Below are 21,033 nucleotides of genomic sequence, written 5' to 3' on the forward strand. Positions count from 1 at the left end.
CAGTCCTGCTGCAGAAGAGTGTGTGTCGTAAAAAGACACATCAAATATCGCCCCTGTAAAAACTTTAGCTGTAATATGTCAGTAGGATGAAGTGCATTTTTAAATAGATAATAATTCCTAATATTTTAACACAACTTTTTATAAGCTTGTAATACATCTTAATCTCGATTAATTGAGTGTTGAATGTGCTGAAATCTATTAGTTCATATTTTGACGCTATTCACCTGTAGTTTTAGAAATGTCTTAAATTGTCATAATTTTTCTTTGTGTGAAGAACATTTTAATAACATGAAGAGCATTTTTCCACTATTAATATCCTTCTGTTGAATGGAAAGGTTCAACGGTGGAACCATTAAAGCCAATGGAGAGTGACTGTTAAAATGCCAGTGTGAGCAGTTCCATGTCTGTCCATCTGGTGGCGCTCTTCCCTCAGTTTTGAGTTTAGAGAGGCTGTCGTGGAACAGGTCTGAGAACAGTTAGAGTGTGTGTTGATGTCTTGTGTTCAGTTGTGGGTTAATGTGTGGACTTTAGATCATTAGTGGTGTTTGCTAAAGGAACGCTTCTCTATGATTATTGCTTAGTTAAATGACGCCCCACATCATCATGCCTAGCAGTGTGTCAGTTTTATTAATGTATTTAAATAAAAAAACACACACACAACAACACATAAAATCAAAGTTTTTTATTCTTTCTCATTTTTTTTTAAACTTGAATAAAAAAATTAAATGGTTAAATGTATCAATACTTTGAAATTGTGTTTTTTTTGTTTTTGTTTTTAAGTAGCTTTGTCATAATTTGACCACAGATACAGAAAATATCTTAAAGTCCCCCGTAGTCAGTCATTTTATCCCTTAAAACTCATCTCTGATCACCAAAATTACATGTTTAAATGTTTTTTACTTCATGCCTTAAAATATCTTGAATGTAAGTCGACACACTTGCCTCATTTAGTATGCGCGGTTCTATGAATATGCAAATGAGCCCCGCCTCCACTCACTCACTCAGCTCAGAGATCCACTGTTTGGCGATCACACGTTGATCTGATTGGTTACAAGGTAGTTTGTGACGTCAGAAACACCAGCGATTTCAAAGCGTGTTTTTGAGACTGTCTTTGGTTCACTGCAGTTTTAAGGAGAAAACACTCGCCAGAACACCACACAGCGACACACGTGTGACCACTCACATGTTCAGATCATCTAAAGACTTGTTTCGTCCCTCTCTGTCTGTGTGGGTTTCATGTGTTCCCCCGAAACACTAGCCAGAGTCTCAGACCATTACGGCCGTAAGAGACATCAGATGTGTTCCCGAGTCCAAGGTTTGAGTCAAGTACTCATGAATGCTTTGGCCTTGTGTGTGTATGAGGCCGCTGTGAGCAGCTGCGGGTCAGGACACGGGGTTTAATCAGCAGCACCTCCACGATCTGCACACACACATACACACACACACACACACAGACACACACACTCAGCTCTTTCATCCCTCACACTCATCTCATTCAATTATCCCTATCCACCAGTTAACGGCCAGCCGCCAATCACAAAGACCAGCCTCTTCTGACAGCTCAAAGCCAAGGTGGACTGTGTGTGTGTGTGTGTGTGTGTGTGTGTGTGTGTGTGTGTGTGTGTGTGCATGTGCATGCAGTCCAGCAGATTTAACTGCTGTGCCCTTTTAGATTTGTGCTCTTGATGTAGTGTGCAAACACAGCGACACACACACACACACACACACACACACACACACACACACACACACACACACACACACACACACACACACACACACACACACACACACACACACACACACATTAACCCAACCCCTAAACCTACCCATCACACAGACACTCACACACACACACACACACACACACACACACACACACACACACACACACACACACACACACACACACACACACTAACCCTACTCCTAAACCTACCCATCACACACACACACACACACACACACACACACACACACACACACTAACCCTACTCCTAAACCTACCCATCACACACACACACACACACACACACACACACACACACACATACACACACACACACACACACACACTAACCCGACTCCTAAACCTACCCATCACACACAAACACACACACACACACACACACACACACACACACACACACACACACACACACACACACACACACACACACACACATTAACCCAACCCCTAAACCTACCCATCACACAGACACTCACACACACACACACACACACACACACACACACACACACACACACACACACACACACACACACACACACACACACACACACACACACACACACACACACACACACACACACACACACACACACACACACTAATCCAACTCCTAAACCTACCCATCACACACACACACACACACACACACACACACACACACACACACACACACACACACATTTTCTGCAACGGAAACAGTTTTTGCTTATTTTCAAATGCTAATATACACTTTAAAACTGATGACAGCAGATTGTGCTGGGCAAACGCCACATACATATGCTTACAAATGTGATTGGTTGATTAGTGAGATTGTGATTACTATTTCAAAACGATGTCGGGCTACTTGCCAATTTAACAGACATTACAAGCATACCATATTTATGGAATATAAATGCATGTCTGTCAGATTTTGATCACTGAATGCATCGTTTTGCATGCGATGAGAGTTTTTGCATGGTGCTTTAAGACACGTTAAGATTAGTGATTCACAGCACTGTGTCTTTATTGCACACTTAAAAGCATGCACTTTCTCGTCCGCAGCGATGCATGCACTTCTGTGCATATTAGGAGACGGTCATCTTTGCCATAAGCACATACATAATCCTAGGTTGTGCATTCATCTATGCCTGTGATTGACAGTCTTTTGATGTGTATTTTAGGCTAGAGCTTAATAGTTAGTCCAAAGGAAACCATAGAAAAAAAAAGAGGGTGAATGTGTTCCCGAATACTTGTCGAGACTTTCATATAGTCATCACATCCTCCCTCTCTTCATCATTTGACTAACGGGGGATTTGTTTAATTAGTTGAGATCTGCGTTAAGCATTCATAATTAGCTCGAGAACACGTTCTTAATTTGCCCGTGAAACAAATGTGTCATGGCTGTTGAAATCAGCGACATCTAGTCAGACGAGTCTCGGCTTTGAAGTTGTCGTTGGTGGCCTCAGCGTAACCGATCAAAACTGGAATTATCTGAGCAAAAGAAAGAGATCATAAATATCAGTCAACTGGAAGTGATATATATAATAAATGCCCCCGACAGGCGTTAGTGTGTGGCAAGTCTGCTGTTGCTTTAGACGAGGAACATGAACCATGTGTTGAAGATGATGCAATGTTTCCATCACATGCTTCCCTGCATGAACGTGTTAAACACCGTCAACGTGGGAAAGGCTGAAGCATCTGCTGGTGGATTTCGAAATGTTTGCTTCTATGTGATTGAGCATTGATACAGGTTAACGTTTGGCTCTTGTTTAAAGGCCTATAATGCCCTTTTCACAAGATGTACAATAAGTCTTTGATGTCCCCAGAGTGTGTGTGTGAAGTTTTAGCTCAAAATACTCCCCAGATATTTTTATATAGCATGTTAAAGTTGTCACTTTTTGAGAGTGAGCAAAAACGCACCGTTTTTGTGTGTGTCCCTTTAAATGCAAATGAGCTGATGCTCCCGGCGCAGAGGGCGGAGCTTATTTTCTTCTCAGCCATGTCAACAATTGTCCGTGAGCGAAATCTCCTCCCATCCGTTGTCTGATTGGCCTTTCGCAAGGATTCCTGGGTCGTTAAAGTGTGTGGAGCCTGCATATGCCGAAAGTCCACATGAAAGTCCACCGAAAGTCCACATGAAGTGCGCCATTTGGGACAGGGCCTATATATCACGTTCCCGGGGGCGGGGTTTATGTAAATTTTAGGGTTGGTGATGTCACTAACCTTGGAGGAATGTTGTGTAGTCTCTACCAGCCGTTTGTTGTAGTCCTTAAAAAGTGATTTCTGTAAAAGCAAATATCTCCCTCAGCTTTGAATTTTGAGCGTTGTAACTTTGCAGATGTTGTTTATGCTCAAACAGCAACATTACACACTAACTAAAGTTAGAAAAGTGAAATCATAATCAACCACTCCTTTAAAAATGAGGTGAGAATGAGCATCTGAAATCTTTTGTCCTCCACAGGAACTTGCTCAGCGATAAGACGCCGGCTAGACCCTTGTCCTCGAGTCCCGTCAAACGCGATATCAAGGATGATGCAAAGATGGTGAGTGTTAGGATTTCTGCTTATCCAAGATCTGGCCTCTCAGCCTCAACTTCCTTCAATAAAACACCGAAACCAACATGACCACACAAATACAAAGCTATAGACCTCACAGGATCGGCCACACAGAATCACCATGACCTTTCAAACCAACAAAACTTCTATATCTGTGGGTTATAACCAGGATTGTTCCCATGTGTCCTGGTTTTTATCAGGTATTTGGGTTCAGACACCTTCCTGTAATGTGAGTTGTTTGCTCGATGTGAACTATCCCCTTCCCTCAGTCCTATTACGCTTCAACAGTATCCATTAGAATTGAGCTTTATTGGACATTTCCTTGCTTCTCATTCCTGACGAGCCAAAGCTGAACTCAGGAAACTGAACTTGGAACAACAGCTCCCTGGAAACTTTCAAATTATATAGAGCTCTTTAAAAAGCTGGATTCTCCTGATAAAAAGAGCAGCGCCTCGAAAAAAAGAGGGTCGGGACATCATGTGACCCTCTCAGGAATTTACAGATGTGAAAGCAGAAATTATGTGGAACAGTCAAACATCTGGTGTGCCATGAGGAGAGTATGTCCGTTTCTATATCAAACATCTATAAACATTTCATTATTTAATTCATTTGTGGCAAAGCAATATACATTACACAATATACATTTACAATATACTTAATGTTTAGTAGGGATGCACCGAAAAAAAAAAATCGACTAATACCGATAACCGATAATTCTTTATATTTGAAAGCCGATAACCGATATACTGGCCGATAAATCTAAATCCAAATTTTTATATAATTTTTGAGAGCCTGATTACAAAAACAAAAGTCTCACCATTAAATCCATGTCCCAAACACACAATTATAATGTTCTCATTATAATTTTATGTAGCCGATATGAGAGACTTAACTGTTGCACTTTACTGTATTGTCTTTTTTTTAAGTTATTCCAGTCATATTTCAAGTCAAACATGTCATGCCATGAGGAGAGTGTGTCCATTTCTATATCAAACATCTATAAACATTTTAATATATATTTAATTTGTGACAGTATACTTAACTTAATGTTTAGTAGGGATGCAAAATGTAAATTTTGGCCGATACCGATAACCGATAATTCTTTATCTTTGAAAGCCGATAACCGATATATTGGCCGATAAATCTAAATCCAAATTTTATATCATTTTTGAGAGTCTGATTACAAAAACAAAAGTCTCACCATTAAAATTCATGTCCCAAACACACAATTATAATGTTCTCATGATAATTATTTTTTTTTTTTATGTACCCGATATGACAGACTTTACTGTTTTTTCCTTTTTTGATGTGATTTCAATCATATTTCAAGCAATTCAAATCCATCATGTTGAACAGTGCGCATCTGAAGTGTCTCAGCTGAAGGAAATAATACATTATTTATCAGCTTTAATATATCGGCCAAATTTTCTTATCGGGCCGATAACGATAACATTAAAAACGAACATATCGACCGTTCTCGATATGTTGGTCGATATATCGTGCATCCCTAATATTTAATAACAGTTTTGTTTTATTTTTCAAACTTCTCTTTTGATTCATACAGTATCTTTCAGAGTTTACAATGAATAGTCAATATGTTCTTCCAAATGATAAAAATAGTGGATTAAAGTGGTTTTCAAAGGTTGTCATTGACTGAGGAATGTTAGATTATAATGTTATTATCATGAGTTGAAGCTTTGTAAGGTTTGATGGTTTCTGCCCTTTTCTAGCAGGTTTAGTTTGGTGAATCTCCATCCCTGGACATGGTTTTCCGTGTCTTTGTTCCTCACTGTGTTTTTCTCCTCCAGGCGGAGGCGCACAGGAGGCTCGTCTCCTCTGATGGTAGTGACTTTGAGGCTCGCTTCAACAGCTGGAACCTGGGGGTAAAGTTGGAGGATTTTTCAAATATTTCCCCCCTTTATCCACCCATTCCTTTAAAAGTCCGTTTTCACCACGTATTTTCATATACGACAGCGACCATTTCATATGAACTGACTGTCATGGAGACATTCACTGATCATTTTAGCATTGATGACAATGAAACATAATTTGCCTAATGGTGTAAAACAATGCTAATTCATCACTGAACTTCAGCATGCAGTATTTCATCAAAAAACCTTGCCAGTTTGACAAGGTGCAGTGTCATGCCATGCGCATTTAAATGAGGTCGTTGGCATTCTCTGCAGAGCACACATGCTTATTACAGGATCTTCACCAAAATCAGCACTATATTGATCCCCATACCATTATTGTTGCACTATTGAAAATGGATGCATGCCAGTTTTGTGGGTGTATTTGCAGTGTTGCCTGTGTTATTGTTACAAACCTTGCAGTGGTTCATAATTCATTTGCTAAACCACATATGTACAAATATTGTATTTTCTGAAAAATAAGATGCACCTGGTTAAAATTGCATTGTTGAGAGAAAAGGTAACACTTTATTTTACTGTGTCCTTGTTACATGTACTTACTATGGTAATAACAGTAAATTAAATACATCTAACCCTCAAAATAACCCTAATCCTACCCTATCCCTATAGTAAGTACATGTAGTTAATTAATATTACTCAGTACTTGTACATATAATTAAATTGTAACAATGACACCTTAAAATAAAGTGTAACCAGAGAAAAAAAATTATAAAAAAAAAACAGATAGGTTACATTGGTGTGTCACATTTTATTATTACATTCGGAAATAATGTAATATATTGACAAAATAAAACAAAACGTTTACAAACAATTATGGAACCTCATCCTCACTCCACGACAAATCCTATAAATTCATTACCGTATTTATAACAGAACAGGAATGAAAAATATAAGTATAAAACTACCGTAAATTATTGTTAGTCATTCATTATAAACATAATTTATTATAAATATTATAAATGACATGCATCAAGCCTAAACACATTTATTAAAAGCTAAACTGAAACTGCCTGCATGTGGGAAATACGCTGTACGAATAATCTTTTGCTCTCACGTACCTCTCTAATTCAGCATGAATCCAAATGTTTTGTGTGCTTGACATTAATTGTGTTTTGGAATAGTGTTTATAGCTTGAAAATACTCAGTGGATAGACAAAACATTAAGAGATAATATATTTGATATATATATGGCAGTTTTTCTCTGCGGTATCAAAATTTGTATTGAATATCTGTATTTTTAAAGTCCCCCCAATAATTGTATCCATTAAAACGTCAAAATTTCAAACCAAAATGACATAAATTTCTTCATCCCTTAAAATATCTTGAATGTAACTCAACACCTGTGCCTCATTTAGTATGCGTGATTCTATGAATATGCAAATGAGCCCCGCCTCCACTCACTCACTCAGCTCAGAGATCCACTGGTTGACGAGCACACGTTGATCTGATTGGTTTGTGACGTCAGAAACACCAGTGATTTCAAAGCGTGTTTTTGAGACTGTCTTTGGTTCACTGCAGTTTTAAGGAGAAAACACTCAGCAATGCTGTCGACTTATGAATTTACACATGGTTTGTCTTAAAGCACATTAAAAACACCACACAGACACATAAACAACATTAAAAGCTTGATTTTCACCACAGGGGGACTTTAAGGTATCTTATCAAAATTAGAAATTGCATTATCGTGACAACACTACGCAGAACATTTCAGATTATGAAAAAAACAACACAATTTTGTACAGTGTATATTCCAGCAAATGTCACTCTCAGTGGCCGTAGTTCATTTCTTAGCGCATCCTGAGTTTGAGTTCTTAGTTAAACCTTAAAATTAAACAAAAAAGAGAAAGCATAGCATTGCTTGCCATGGATGACTACACCATGTGGGAGGAAAAATGTGCTGCAGCGATTGCTCAACACGTTGGCATGCTGAGTTCTTGGGTTCAAAGCGTTTGAAGCTTTATAGGACTGTGTTGGCCTCCAGATTTCCTCAATAGCCACTTCTGACTTCCCAGCAAATTGCGAAACCATGTTTCATCAGAAAGTTTATGCAGAAAAACAAGAGTCTGAACTCTGCTGTTATCAGAGAGTGTAGTGTTTAGATAAGTATATGTGCACTAGTGGCTCCGGGCCCCTGTTTTCTGTGGGCACTGATGCTGGGCTAATCGACATCTGCATCGTGTGTGGACGTGAAGCGTAGCACTGGAAACCAATGCGATAACACACTCCTGCCGTCCACTGCTGTGGCCTGAAGATTCAGAAACAGTTCAGGGCCCGTATTTATCAAGCCTCTGAGAATTACTCACAAGAACACTGCCTTAAAGGTGCATTGTGTAATATTTAGGAGGATCTGTTGACAGAAATGCAATATCATATACATATCTATGTTTTCAGTGGTGTATAAAGATCTTACATAGTGAACCGTTATGTTTTTATTACCTTAGAATGAGCCATTTCTATCTACAAACACACTCATGTTTCTACAGTGGCCCTGAATGGACAAATGCGTTTCGTCACTTTGTTGTTCTTCGTGTAAAGAAGCTATAGCTAAAGTCAGCGAATAAAACACTGACACAATGATGAACAGGTAACAATAATAATCGCAATAACAAATCAGTTTACTGAATAATTAACCTAATAATAATAAACCTAATTTCTTAATTTATCTTTGTAAAGAAACCTCATTGCTGAACTGGCTACTCTCTGCTGTCTCAGACGACGACATCACTTCCTGTCGGCCACCGTAACTTCTGTTGGGTGCAATTCACAACCTCACCACTAGATAATGCTAAACATCACACACTGTACCTTTAAGAGTAAAACAAAATCTTAGCTCAATGCTGCACTTAAAAGTGAGTTATCAAGCATCTCAGTCGTAATTTAACTTAATCTTGAGTGTCATTCTTAGAGATGATTCATGACACTTTGCTGTGCCACAAACGGGATTTTGGATGGCGACATATAGGCATGGACCAATCACTGAATAGATTCTCCTCAGTGCATCGCTAGCCTCTACTGGCAACTCCTACACTCTAAAAAATGCTGGGTTGTTTCAACCCATGTTTGGGTCAAATATGGACAAACCCAACCAAGGGTTTACATTACATTTTAAAGGTCCTATTCCATGGATAATTTTATTATTTTATAATGTTTCCTGGGGTGCCCTTATAATGTTAGTATGTTTTTTAGATCAAAATAGAAGGCATTTTTCCTAGCCTGATTTCATCACCTGATTTGAACGCTCTGTTTGAAGGGGCGTGTCTGCTGTGAGACTTCAATGTAAACGCCCTCTGCTGTGATTGGCTGACATGCTTGCATATGAAATATCTGGCATTACATGTGGAACTATCTGGAAAACTATTACAGCTATTATACGTTTTTACTATTACAGCTATCGGGATTAACGAATCGTGAGAAGTTTTTTAGGTATTTAGATCTGTTTCAATCACATAAAAGGTTGCAGTGATGATGAGCAATGAGCAGATGACAGCTTGTTGATCGCGTGAATGAAGATCTTATCATTGCAACGCAGTTTCTGCACTCACTGATGATTTCACCAATGCAAACATGAGGCATATAAATACAGTAAGAGATTCGTTGTGCAGTGTAACAGCGTCATTGATTTCATAATGAGTTTTGGAAAGTGTCCAGATAAACTCGCGCTGTGTGATTGACAGCTTGGAATATAGTTGAAATTGTCCCCTTCGTCAGTATGAAACGCTGAGAGAAGCCTGCTTGATATTATCCCAGGTTAGAAAAACAGTCCGTGGTGAAATGGACAGAGCAAACTAACAACTTCGAATTAAACTTTTGCGGTATCCGATTATAGATAAACATCAACCACGTCTGTTGTTCGCCATCAATACGCCTGTATTCCTGTGGTTAGTCTAAACACGGTTTTAATGACGTCATTAAAGAAGGAAGTAGAGGGATGTAGTCCAGTCCAGCCGTTATTTGTAGGCGACTTCTGTTAAAAAAAATATCTCGCTTGGGATTGAACTTTGAGCTTTATAATTTTACAGATATTATTTATACTCTAACAACAACTTTACACACTAACTAAAGTTTGAAACATGGGATCACGAAGAACGGGACCTTTAAACCCAACCTTTCCGTTTGTCCATATTTGACCCAATCATGGGTTGAAATAACCCAGCATTTTTTAGAGTGTAACCACTTGAGAGACCTCTCGAGCTGTCTTAAGTAACCAACAGTGATTCTTAGCTTTAAGAAATTTGATAACTTGCTTTTAATCTTAAGTTTGTAAGCAGGAGTAAGTTTCATGAATTCTCAGCACTTAAGACTAAAATGGCACTTTGAGAAGCTTGATAAATACGTGCCCAGAGCCACATCACACTCATGCTGTGTTTGAGCTCTTATTGAACACTTTGTACTGGGTCATATTAGGGTAACTTAACTTTAATGAAGTAGCAGTGTGTAAATTCTGTTGCTGCTAATCTCACCAAAATGGAATTGCAAAACAAGGACTGTTTGCAAATGGTTTACCAGACACTTTCCCAATGTTTGGTTGAGCCAGAACACACCATCACACTCTTCATAAGTCAACCTACGGCTTACTTATAGTTGACTCTGTTGACTTTTCACACTATGTGTGGATTTCTGGCACAGCACACTTTTGACACAACACACCTCTTTACGCATAGTGTGAAACGTTGTTTGTTGGGTCATATATATATATATATATATATATATATATATATATATATATATATATATATATATATATATATATATATATATATATATATATATATATATATATACCAACAACATATATTTGCTCTGCTTGAGGCCCTAATAGGCACCGGCTCCTGGTTGAGAACCACTGTTTTAGACCTCATTGACAAGCATTAGCATAATTGCTGTGAAATACTATTCATTTTAATTATTTGTTATGCTTGTATATTACATCTGTCCATTTCTCCAAACATGTGAATAAAGTAGGCTTTTCCCAACAGCCATTTTACTAGCCCTGGCTTTCTAACCAGTGGAATATCATATACTTACCTATATTTAAGCTTCTTAAAAATAAGACTGAGACTCAAACCCTTCCCATTATAAAATTACCTTAAAAAGTGGGACTTTTAGAGGGGATCTTGATCATTACATTTGAAATAAATTCTAAGGCAAAAGAACAAGAGCGTACAAAATGCCAATCTTGGCTGCCAATTAACATAAAAATTATGATTAAAATAAAAATAAAACATAAACAAATAGATGTTGGGTTTGAAGTACCAATATTTAAGCGTAGTCAAGGGTAAAGTGTTTGAGGGGGATAAAACTTTACCCAAGTATTAATATGAGCCAGATATTTTTTATATTTTTTGATTAAAGTCAAACTATTGGCTTCATTATGAATTGTAACGGTGGCTGTCCCAAATCACATTTGATTGATTATTAATGCAAATGTAATTAAATTGCTTGGGCGCCAGACAAGTCAAAACTTGTCAAGTAAAAAAATACTAAATACTAAAAATGTAATAATTTTCAGTTTCCCGGAAAATAAGTCAAACCACCGATACACAAAATGAATTCCTTCCGATACCCACAATAACACATAATAGAGGCTTAAATGACACACATTCGCAAATTGAAGGGTTTCAAGTCAAAAAAAAATATTTAAGAAAACATTAAACAGTTCACTTTTCACACAGCATTTGTATTTTTTCTTTCCCTCAAATGACAAAAGAATGAATGAAAACAAACAGTAAGGAAATTGCTCTGCTCACGTTCAGTTCAAGTTGGATTTCACTGAAATGAAATGAAATGTTTCAATCGTGGTCCGTCTCATTATGTGTTAGACGTGTCTTCTACGGTGTCATCGATGAGGACAGACTCCTATAGCTCACAGATTATGGGTTATGGTGACAAAACACAAACTCATTGGAGGGAAGAAGAGTTTTTAAAAAGAAGGGGAAATGGCCTCGCTTCACACAATGCCTCTGTGGATTCGAGGTCTGATTTCTGTAAACACAGCCAGTGTAGGGAAGAGACTGTACTTAATGACTCTCTCTGAAGTCTTTCCAGATTGTTTATGACAAATAAAAGAAGGTCAGAGGTGGACGGGAGATGTTTGGGACTTACCAAAAGAGGAGGAGAGTAAAGTTGTGTTGTATTGTTTTATTTTTACAGATAGAAAACCCCAGATATCTGCGTGAGAACCCTGTCCCTCTGTCTCCGGTAAGTGAAACAACATTGATCTCCACACATTTACAGTTAAATCATTTCAATTAAAGCTTGACATGTTCAAGGAAACAGGCAAAATAAAGAACAAAAAACAATTTCGAGAATTAGAACACATATAAACAGAAGATACACATTAAGTAATCAGTGCTTTAAAGCAATCTAACAGCAGTTGAAAGTAAATCTAAATTATTGGGCCAGCTCAAAGCATACAGCAAGGCACTGACATTGCATTTCTGGCCATTGAAACAAAAAAGGAAAACAAAAATGCTAGAATTCATCCATGTAGTCACTAAAAAAACACTTAATGAAAAAGCGATTAGAAAAGATAATCTCTCTCGAGTTCTTCGTTCTAATATTTGGTGCTACCAAAACTTGTAGAACTGTTATTGCAACTTTTTTCTTAATCATTTTGGTATCGACAGTACTTTTGATTAGGGATGCACCGATATGAACATTTTGGCTGATACCGATAATTCTTTATATTTGAAAGCCGATAACCGATATATTCAGGGTTCCCACGTGTCATGGAATTTCTGGAATGTCATGGAATTTGAAAAGGTCTATTCCAGACATTGAAAGTCAGGGAATTTTATATATTTTTTGTCCAAGTCATGGAATATCAGGGAATTTAGTTTGTTGCTTTAAATTTTAGTTTCCATTTATCAAAATGTAATTTTTCTATAACGATTTTTTTATCGCGCTGTTTCACACATCTTTCTACGGAGCCCCTGAGGGGACCTTTGCAAAAATAATAATACGGACTTTGATTTGATTGTCTGCTATATATTTGCTTCTCATTTATTAAATACAGGCAATTGGTTGATGAAAAATATATTAAAATTAAGATACAATTTATAGAAAACGAAATTCACTTTAAAGAAAGGCTTTCTACAAAACAGAACAGCTCGGTGCGCCGCAAAACAGCAGCCTGTTTTGCCGTTCATTATAGGTCATGGAAATTCATCTTTTTAGTCAGTGAAAGTCAGGGAAAAGTCAGGGAATTTGACATTTGGTTTAGAGTGGGAACCCTGTATATTGGCCGATAAATCTAAATCCAATTATATATATATATATATATATATATATATATATATATATATATATATATATATTAGATTTATCGGCCAATATATCGGCAATGTTGGACTTTACTGTATTTGATTAATGATTAATCATTTTGGTATCGACAGTACTTTTGACTAGGGATGCACCGATATGAAAATTTTTGGCTGATACCGATAATTCTTTATATTTGAAAGCCGATAACTGATATATTGGCTGTTAAATCTAAAATTTATCGGCCAATATATCATTTCTCATTATAATTTTATGTAGCCGATATGAGAAGCTTGTGTTGCACACGTTGCACCTTTTTTTAAGTGTTTCCACTCATATTTCAAGCAATTCAAATCCATCATGTTGAACAGTGCGCATCTGAAGTGTCTCTGCTGAAGGAAATAATACATTATTTATCGCCTTTAATATATCAGACAGATTTTCTTATAGGGCCGATAACGATAACATTAAAAATGAACGTATATCGGCTGATGCCGAAATGGTGGCCGATATATCGTGCATCCCTACTTTTGACATCCCGAGTTTTTCCATATTTGCTAATTTTTTGTCTTTGTCTTTTATATTAATAGATTTTCAAGTCGAGTCTTGGTAGAAACAGCACTCTTTGTGACGAGGCCTCCCCAGTGAAAGCCGATAAGGAGGTAGGAACTGGATGTTCACTCAAAGTGTTTGTAATGTGCTGTAAATGCCTTCAAACTGGTCCAGTCAGTTCAACTAAAAGTGAACAATGGCAGTCTCATGGAAAAGAACAGCATAATTCTGCTAAACGTCTTAATTTCTTCACAAAAGCAAGACATCCCTACGGGTTTGGGATGACATGATTAAATGATGACAGGATTTTCACTTAACCAGTGACTTTTTCTTCAGTGCTGCTGTCTTGTTGAGATTTGTCATCCGCCACACTTTTCCACTTCTTAAGTAAATGCTGTATGATGCCTGGTTGCTTTTAATAAACTCAAGAAAGCGATGCTGGATGACAGCTTGCACACACCTTACCAAAGCCAGCCTCTCTGAGTTTCGCTTGTTTAGGGACTCCGACTTCTCCTAAGAGCTTTACAAACCCTGTTTGTGATGACAGTTTCCCGCTGTATGTGGGTTTAAGCTGAAAATCCCATAGAACAAGCTTCTCTTTGATGTCAGTTGACTGGTATTGTTGAATATAGTGAGCGTGACCTGCTGTAATCACATTTCCTCTGGGAAGAGCAGTGCTCAATTAGGTCAACTTCAGTCAAACAGCATCATCAGTGTTCGTCTTCACTAGAGTACAGCCGTTTCCAAAACAGCTAAACACTCTTTTGAAACGGACCTTAAAGGGATAGTTCACCCAAAAATGAAAATTAGCCCATGATTTACTCACCCTCAAGTCATCATAGGTGTATATGACATTCTTCTTTCAGACAGTGGCATGGCATTGAATGGCTGTTTCAGTTTTGAAGTCCATAAAAGTGCATCTATCCATCATTAAAGTGCATCTATCCATGATAAAAGTGCATCTATCATCATAAAAGTGCATCTGTCCATCATAAAAGTGTATCTATCCATCATAAAGGTGCATCTATCCATGATAAAAGTGCATCTGTCCATCATAAAAGTGCATCTATCATCATAAAAGTGCATCTGTCCATCATAAAAGTGCATCTATCCATCATAAAGGTGCATCTTTCCATGATAAAAGTGCATCTGTCGATCATAAAAGTGCATCTATCCATCATAAAAGTGCATCCATCCCTCATAAAAGTTGTTACTCTTTCGCCCGTAAATGTACAGCCGTCTGCCAGAAGCTAGTTATTTTAATCAATAAAGTTATAAATATGCTTATGCAAACACATGGCTTCACTTCAGAAGGCCTTTATTAACCCCCACAGAGCCGTGTGGAGCACTTTAACCATGGATGGATGCACTTTGATGGACTTCAAAACTGCCATTATAAAGCTTAGACATTTTTTAACTCTGATTGTATTCGTCTGAAAGAAGAATGTCATACACACCTATGATGGCTTGAGGGTGAGTAAATCATGGGTAGGGCTGGGTATCGTTCAAAAAATTTCGATACCAATACCGATACCGATACCTTGATTTCGATACCGGTTCCTGAACGATACTTTTTTCGATACCAATTTTATGAAATCCATTTTAACAAGATTACATAACATATTACCTCAGAAAAACTTTGGTTTTATTTTTTCAGTTTGACTCATGCTCATTAGCCAGTGCACAAAGGAACAAAAAAAAGCACAAAGGAAAAAAATATTCCTTATACATAATACGTACATAAGGAACAAAATATTTTTTATAAAGAGCTCATGCTCACCAAAGCTGAATTTGTTTGATCAAAAATACAGTAAAACTTGTAATATTGTGGAATAGTATTACAATTTTAAATCTTATTTGAATATATTTCAAAATGTAATTTTTTCCTGTGTTGTAAAAGCTGAATTTTCAAAATCATTACTTCAGTGTCACATGATCCTTCAGAAATATGAAAACAGTTTTTGGAAACTATGATACATTTTTTCATGATTCTTTGATGAATAAAAATGTCAAAAGAACAGCATTTATTTGAAAAAGAAATCTTTTGTAACATTACACATGTTTTAAGGTCATTTTTGATCACTTTAATGCATCCTTATACTGAAAAAAATTCTGACCAACACATTTTTGAACGGCACTGTACATTCAGTAAATTGCAATATAAGCACTGTCAGAGTGATCAACAAGGTATCTCTTCATTTACCAGTCAAAGACGGAGCAACTGTCTGCTCTTATGCTTACTCCGTGCTCTGTCAAGGGCTTCATCATATCTGTCGCGGTACCGGTCTTTGCAGCAATTATTTTACCGCAAATACTGCATCGCGCGCTGTTGGCATCGAGCCTGGAGAAATGTTGCCACACTTTTGATCGACTTTTCCACATCTTTTTTAGGATATTGTGAGTGTGTGTGCTCGCGTCTCATTGAGTATGTGCGCGAGTTTGTGTGTGTGTGCTCGCGTCTTATATGAGAATGTGCGTGGACAGTTTGTGTGCGCGCGCGCGTCTCATATGAGTAGGCTATGTGCGCAGAGAGTTCCGCGCGTCTCGTGTGTGTAGAGTTTGCGTGTATGTGCGTGAGCGACTTTAGGCGTGTCGTTGTGCATTTCATATGTATTTGTTTGAGCACTGACGTTGACGAGTTAACCCCTTAGGTATCGAAATCTGGTACCGAAAAACAAGTCATTTTTCGATACTCGATAGTATCGAAGCAATTCGGTCGGTACCTAAAAAGTATCGAACTCGGTACCCAGCCCTAATCATGGGCTTACTTTCAGTTTTGGGTGAACTTTCCCTTTAAGTCTCCAGGGCTGACGTTTGAAAGATAAAGCCACCACATTAACTCCACACACTTTTAAGCGAAGAGATTCTGAGATTAGCAAAAACATTGTTTTGCTGTAAGCAGAGTAAATTGCGCCTGCGTTTGGGCTGTAGAGCGTGGTAATTAATAACAGGTGGCAGCGAGAGGAGCGTTTGAGTTATTGTCTGAAGAAACGTTCCCAGGTAATGGGGTGAAGGGTGAGTCAAACGTACCTCAGGAGCTGCTAGGCTTTGATGAAGGGAAATGGTGCATGAGTTGCCCTTCGCTGCCCCTGATTGAAATGACTGTAGAGTTGAGGGCAGAGAAAAACAAAGCTCATTACCGGCACTACTTTTGTTAGGCGTTCTTGGCGTTGTGCCACACCATTATTGTTTACTCTTTCTTTGCAATCTGAAATGATGGGTTCTATCTTTATTTCTCCAATACGTTTCCTGAAAACTGTCTGTAGACTCGTTTTGCTACCTTTTCTTGTTGTGGTGGGACACGTTATGATTTCAACTTTAGTAAAAACAGCATTGAAGTTAGCGTTTAGAGATTTAGAGCAATCATCTGATGAATCACGTTCTGTGAGTCACTTCAAAACTCTGATTCTGTGTTTTGTTTGCAGCATCACACAAAAATATTCTAGTCTCGTGGCATTTTTCCATATAATAAAATATATTTTTTTGTAAAAACATACTGTTTGTTGGTGAATATTACTGTTTATTATGTATTAGTGCACTGGTGCATATAAAATCAAACTTCTCTGCATCTATCCATGATAAAAGTGCATCTATCCATCATAAAAGTGCATCCATCCATCATAAAAGTGCATCTATCCATCATAAAAGTGCATCTATCCATGATAAAAGTGCATCTATCCATCATAAAAGTGCATCTATCAATCATAAAAGTGCATCTATCCATGATAAAAGTGCATCTATCAATCATAAAAGTGCATCTATCCATGATAAAAGTGCATCTGTCAATCATAAAAGTGCATCTATCCATCATAAAAGTGCATCTATCCATCATAAAAGTGCATCCATCCATCATAAAAGTGCATCTATCCATCATAAAAGTGCATCTATCCATGATAAAAGTGCATCTATCCATCATAATTGTGCATCTATCAATCATAAAAGTGCATCTATCCATGATAAAACTGCATCTGTCAATCATAAAAGTGCATCTATCCATCATAAAAGTGCATCTATCCATCATAAAAGTGCATCTATCAATCATAAAAGTGCATCCATCCATGATGAAAGTGCATCTATCCATCAAAAAACTGTATTTTTAGTGCATCATAAACCTATTTTAAAGAGTCTCAACATGGCGTACATCACATACTTTTGGAAATCCAGAGTTTAGTTGATCCTGATAAGCGCTCATTGTCAGTTGTAAACACGATTTGCTTGCTTTTTCCATGAGGGGGTTTGGCATCATCCAGGACCAGCGTTAAATAATGTGACATGCACGTCACCTGGAAATCTTGTTGAATTCAACCAATCAGATGATGACTTTGAAACTCCTAAAGTGTGTTTCCAATTGCCATATTCAGACGTTCATCCAGCGGCCCGTGGGTGTGTGACGTCTGAGAATAAGATTACCCAGGGTTAACTATTTGAAGTGTGAAAAGCCCTATTCTGTGGTCTATCCTACGTATTTGACAATCACATTTGATTTTTTTGCATCAACACATTTCAGTTGTATTATTTCACTTCATAGAGCCAAGCCAGTGATCCGATTGAGATGTCATCAGGAAGCTTTCTGGTGAAAAGTCACCCAGATTTTGACTCTTAAAATAGCTGGAATCACAGACTCGACCCGCAGTGTGGCGCTAAAACGTAGCAGACGTTTTGTTGAAAACATTCCCTAAGGAAACGCCGGGCAAAGAAAAGACATAACAGCTGCTCTCGTCTCCTTCGCACCGTCTTTATCTCCTCCTCCTCCTCCCACCCTTCCATCTCTCCTTCTACTCTTCAAAAAGCACTGCGTCTCTGTGAGTTTAACAGGAGTAAAAGCACCAATGTCATTCGCTTCACTGATTCCAGGGAATCTGAAAACCCGGAGGTGTGCGCTCGCCCGCCGCACCCTTTCAGACGAGAGTTTCAGAACGCCACTGATGTAGTTTGACAAACTTTTCTAAAAGCACCAATTGAAGCTTAAAAAAAAAGAAAGAAGACAAGAAACGAAAAGAAAAAAGTGCCGCCCACGTTTGCATCTGCGCTGCCGGGATGTGTTTGACTGCGTGGCTTCAATCAGTGCAATCTCCTCCTCTGACAGGTCTCATGTGGTCTCTGAGATTGCACAAGAAGAGCCGTACGCAAAAGCGAGAGCTGTTTCTCAGGGTTGAGTGGAAGTAGGGCAGGTGACTGGAGCAAACTGTGTGTTTTCCTCTTAGAAGATCCCTTCCAGCCTCCGGATAATGCTGTCAGGAGACAAACTTATGCGTTTGGTTTCTATAAATTGTGTCTGGACATTGATTTTAGGGTTTATTCATGAAGCCTGTCTGATCATACACTCAAAAAAAATAATTTTTGCCTCTTGTTAAATTTAATGAACTAAAATAAGCTAAAGTAACACGATTGTTTAAGATTTTGTCACAACTTAATTTAATTGTGTTCAATCAACCTAATATATTTTAAACTGAAGTTTAAAACTACATGAATCATTTTTGCTGACAACTAACTGGGCAGTGGATCTGTAGTTCCCAGCATGCTTTGCAAGGGACTGCATTAGGAGGGTAAATTTAGGGATTAAAGTGTTATTTTATGGTTTTCTGTAAATGGAAAGATGTTGTTAGTTAATGTTAGTGTTTAATATTCAGTTATGTTAGAAACTTAGAGGACTTTCTGTAATGTTTTTGAATATTGTGGTTCCCATTATGCAGAAGAGTGGCGACTGTGTTTAGTTTAGGGCTGTGGACACTCAGTGTACATGCATTAAACCTCTTTCGCAGACCTGCATAAGTAATATTCAATATTTATCGGTGAAAGGTGGTTTTAATTAAATTGAACACTAGTAGCTTCTATCATTGGAAATAACTGTAGAGTCAAATTAGCTAAAATTATAATGTTGGTGATTTTAGGCAGGGCAAAAATTAAATGTTGTCAACCTGACAAAACTTTATCTAGCAGGAATGACTAAAATAATTTAAGTTCATACAACAAGATTACAATTAATCATTTCAAACAAATTAATGAATTGTAATGTGTAAAAGTTTTCCTTAATTTAATCAAGTTAGTTCAACAGCTTATTTTTTTGAGTGTATGTACGGGGTGTAGGGCTGTAGCCTGGTTCTACCAGACTCTTGTACATTTCATTTGTACAGAGAGTCTGGAATCTCTCCATTGAGAAACGTTTACTTCCTTGTAGGCGGGTTCTCTGTTAAAGTTCAAAACTATTGGATCTGCCCGAAACCGGCCGGAAACATTTACAAATTCAAAATGTATAAGGACAGTGATGTATTCAGTCAACTGTCGAAGCTGGGTCTAATCATTAACAATACGCCGCTGCGGTCGTTTCGGATCTGCCGCAAATGCTGTACAGTGATCACCAGGCTACTGCGCGATACGGAAACAACTTTTCTGCCTCCTTCACTTGGTCCTCCATTAGTGCAACAAGAGGGGAGACGACAACAACTATCGGCTTTGCATCTGCCATGACTGCCATGGCGGTCATTTTGACCGTTTTGAATTTTATATCTGCAATGTTGAAAAAATAAATACAATCCTGCTGGTACCTGACTTTTCCTAAAAGTGTCTGTATTTTCATTTAAAATGTTTTTCATATAAATTACCTATGTAAATTACACATAAGGCAAAAAAACAAAACAAATGAACATATTTACCTATTTTGGCCATAAACGGTCATATTGACCGCACCGAATTTCGCGGTACCAATAGGCTATACGCAACAATAAAATGTGGTAAAAAAATACACTAAACATATTCAACAACAAATCATTTAAATTTAATGATATTCAGAACAGAACAAGAATGAAAAAATAACTAAAGCCAAAATGAAATGCTTTATAAGCGAAAGTGAAAGTAAGCGGCGTTGGGCTCACGTAACTCTCTAATTAGAATCAAAATGTTTCAACATTTGCGATGTATTTGGATGCTAAATTATTCTTTATCATAGGCTTTGAACTTCACTCACGTTCCAATATCGACGGAAAAAATCATCCTCTTCACACGC

At 37.7% G+C, this 21,033-nt stretch overlaps 1 protein-coding gene across 2 annotated transcripts in view; it reads left to right on the forward strand.

The window, feature by feature from the left end:
• Window positions 1-21,033, forward strand: part of cep112 (centrosomal protein 112) — a 210,447-nt gene that overhangs the window by 9,944 nt on the left and 179,470 nt on the right. For both annotated transcript variants that reach the window (XM_081363687.1, XM_081363688.1), the window contains exons 5-8: window positions 4,194-4,275; window positions 6,096-6,170; window positions 12,369-12,416; window positions 14,069-14,140. In XM_081363687.1, coding sequence (XP_081219813.1) covers window positions 4,194-4,275; window positions 6,096-6,170; window positions 12,369-12,416; window positions 14,069-14,140 — 277 coding nt within the window. The remainder of the gene's footprint in view (window positions 1-4,193; window positions 4,276-6,095; window positions 6,171-12,368; window positions 12,417-14,068; window positions 14,141-21,033) is intronic.

Source organism: Scardinius erythrophthalmus, assembly GCF_964197995.2.
Source record: "Scardinius erythrophthalmus genome assembly, chromosome: 1".
In the NCBI taxonomy this organism is placed as follows: Eukaryota; Metazoa; Chordata; class Actinopteri; order Cypriniformes; family Leuciscidae; genus Scardinius; species Scardinius erythrophthalmus.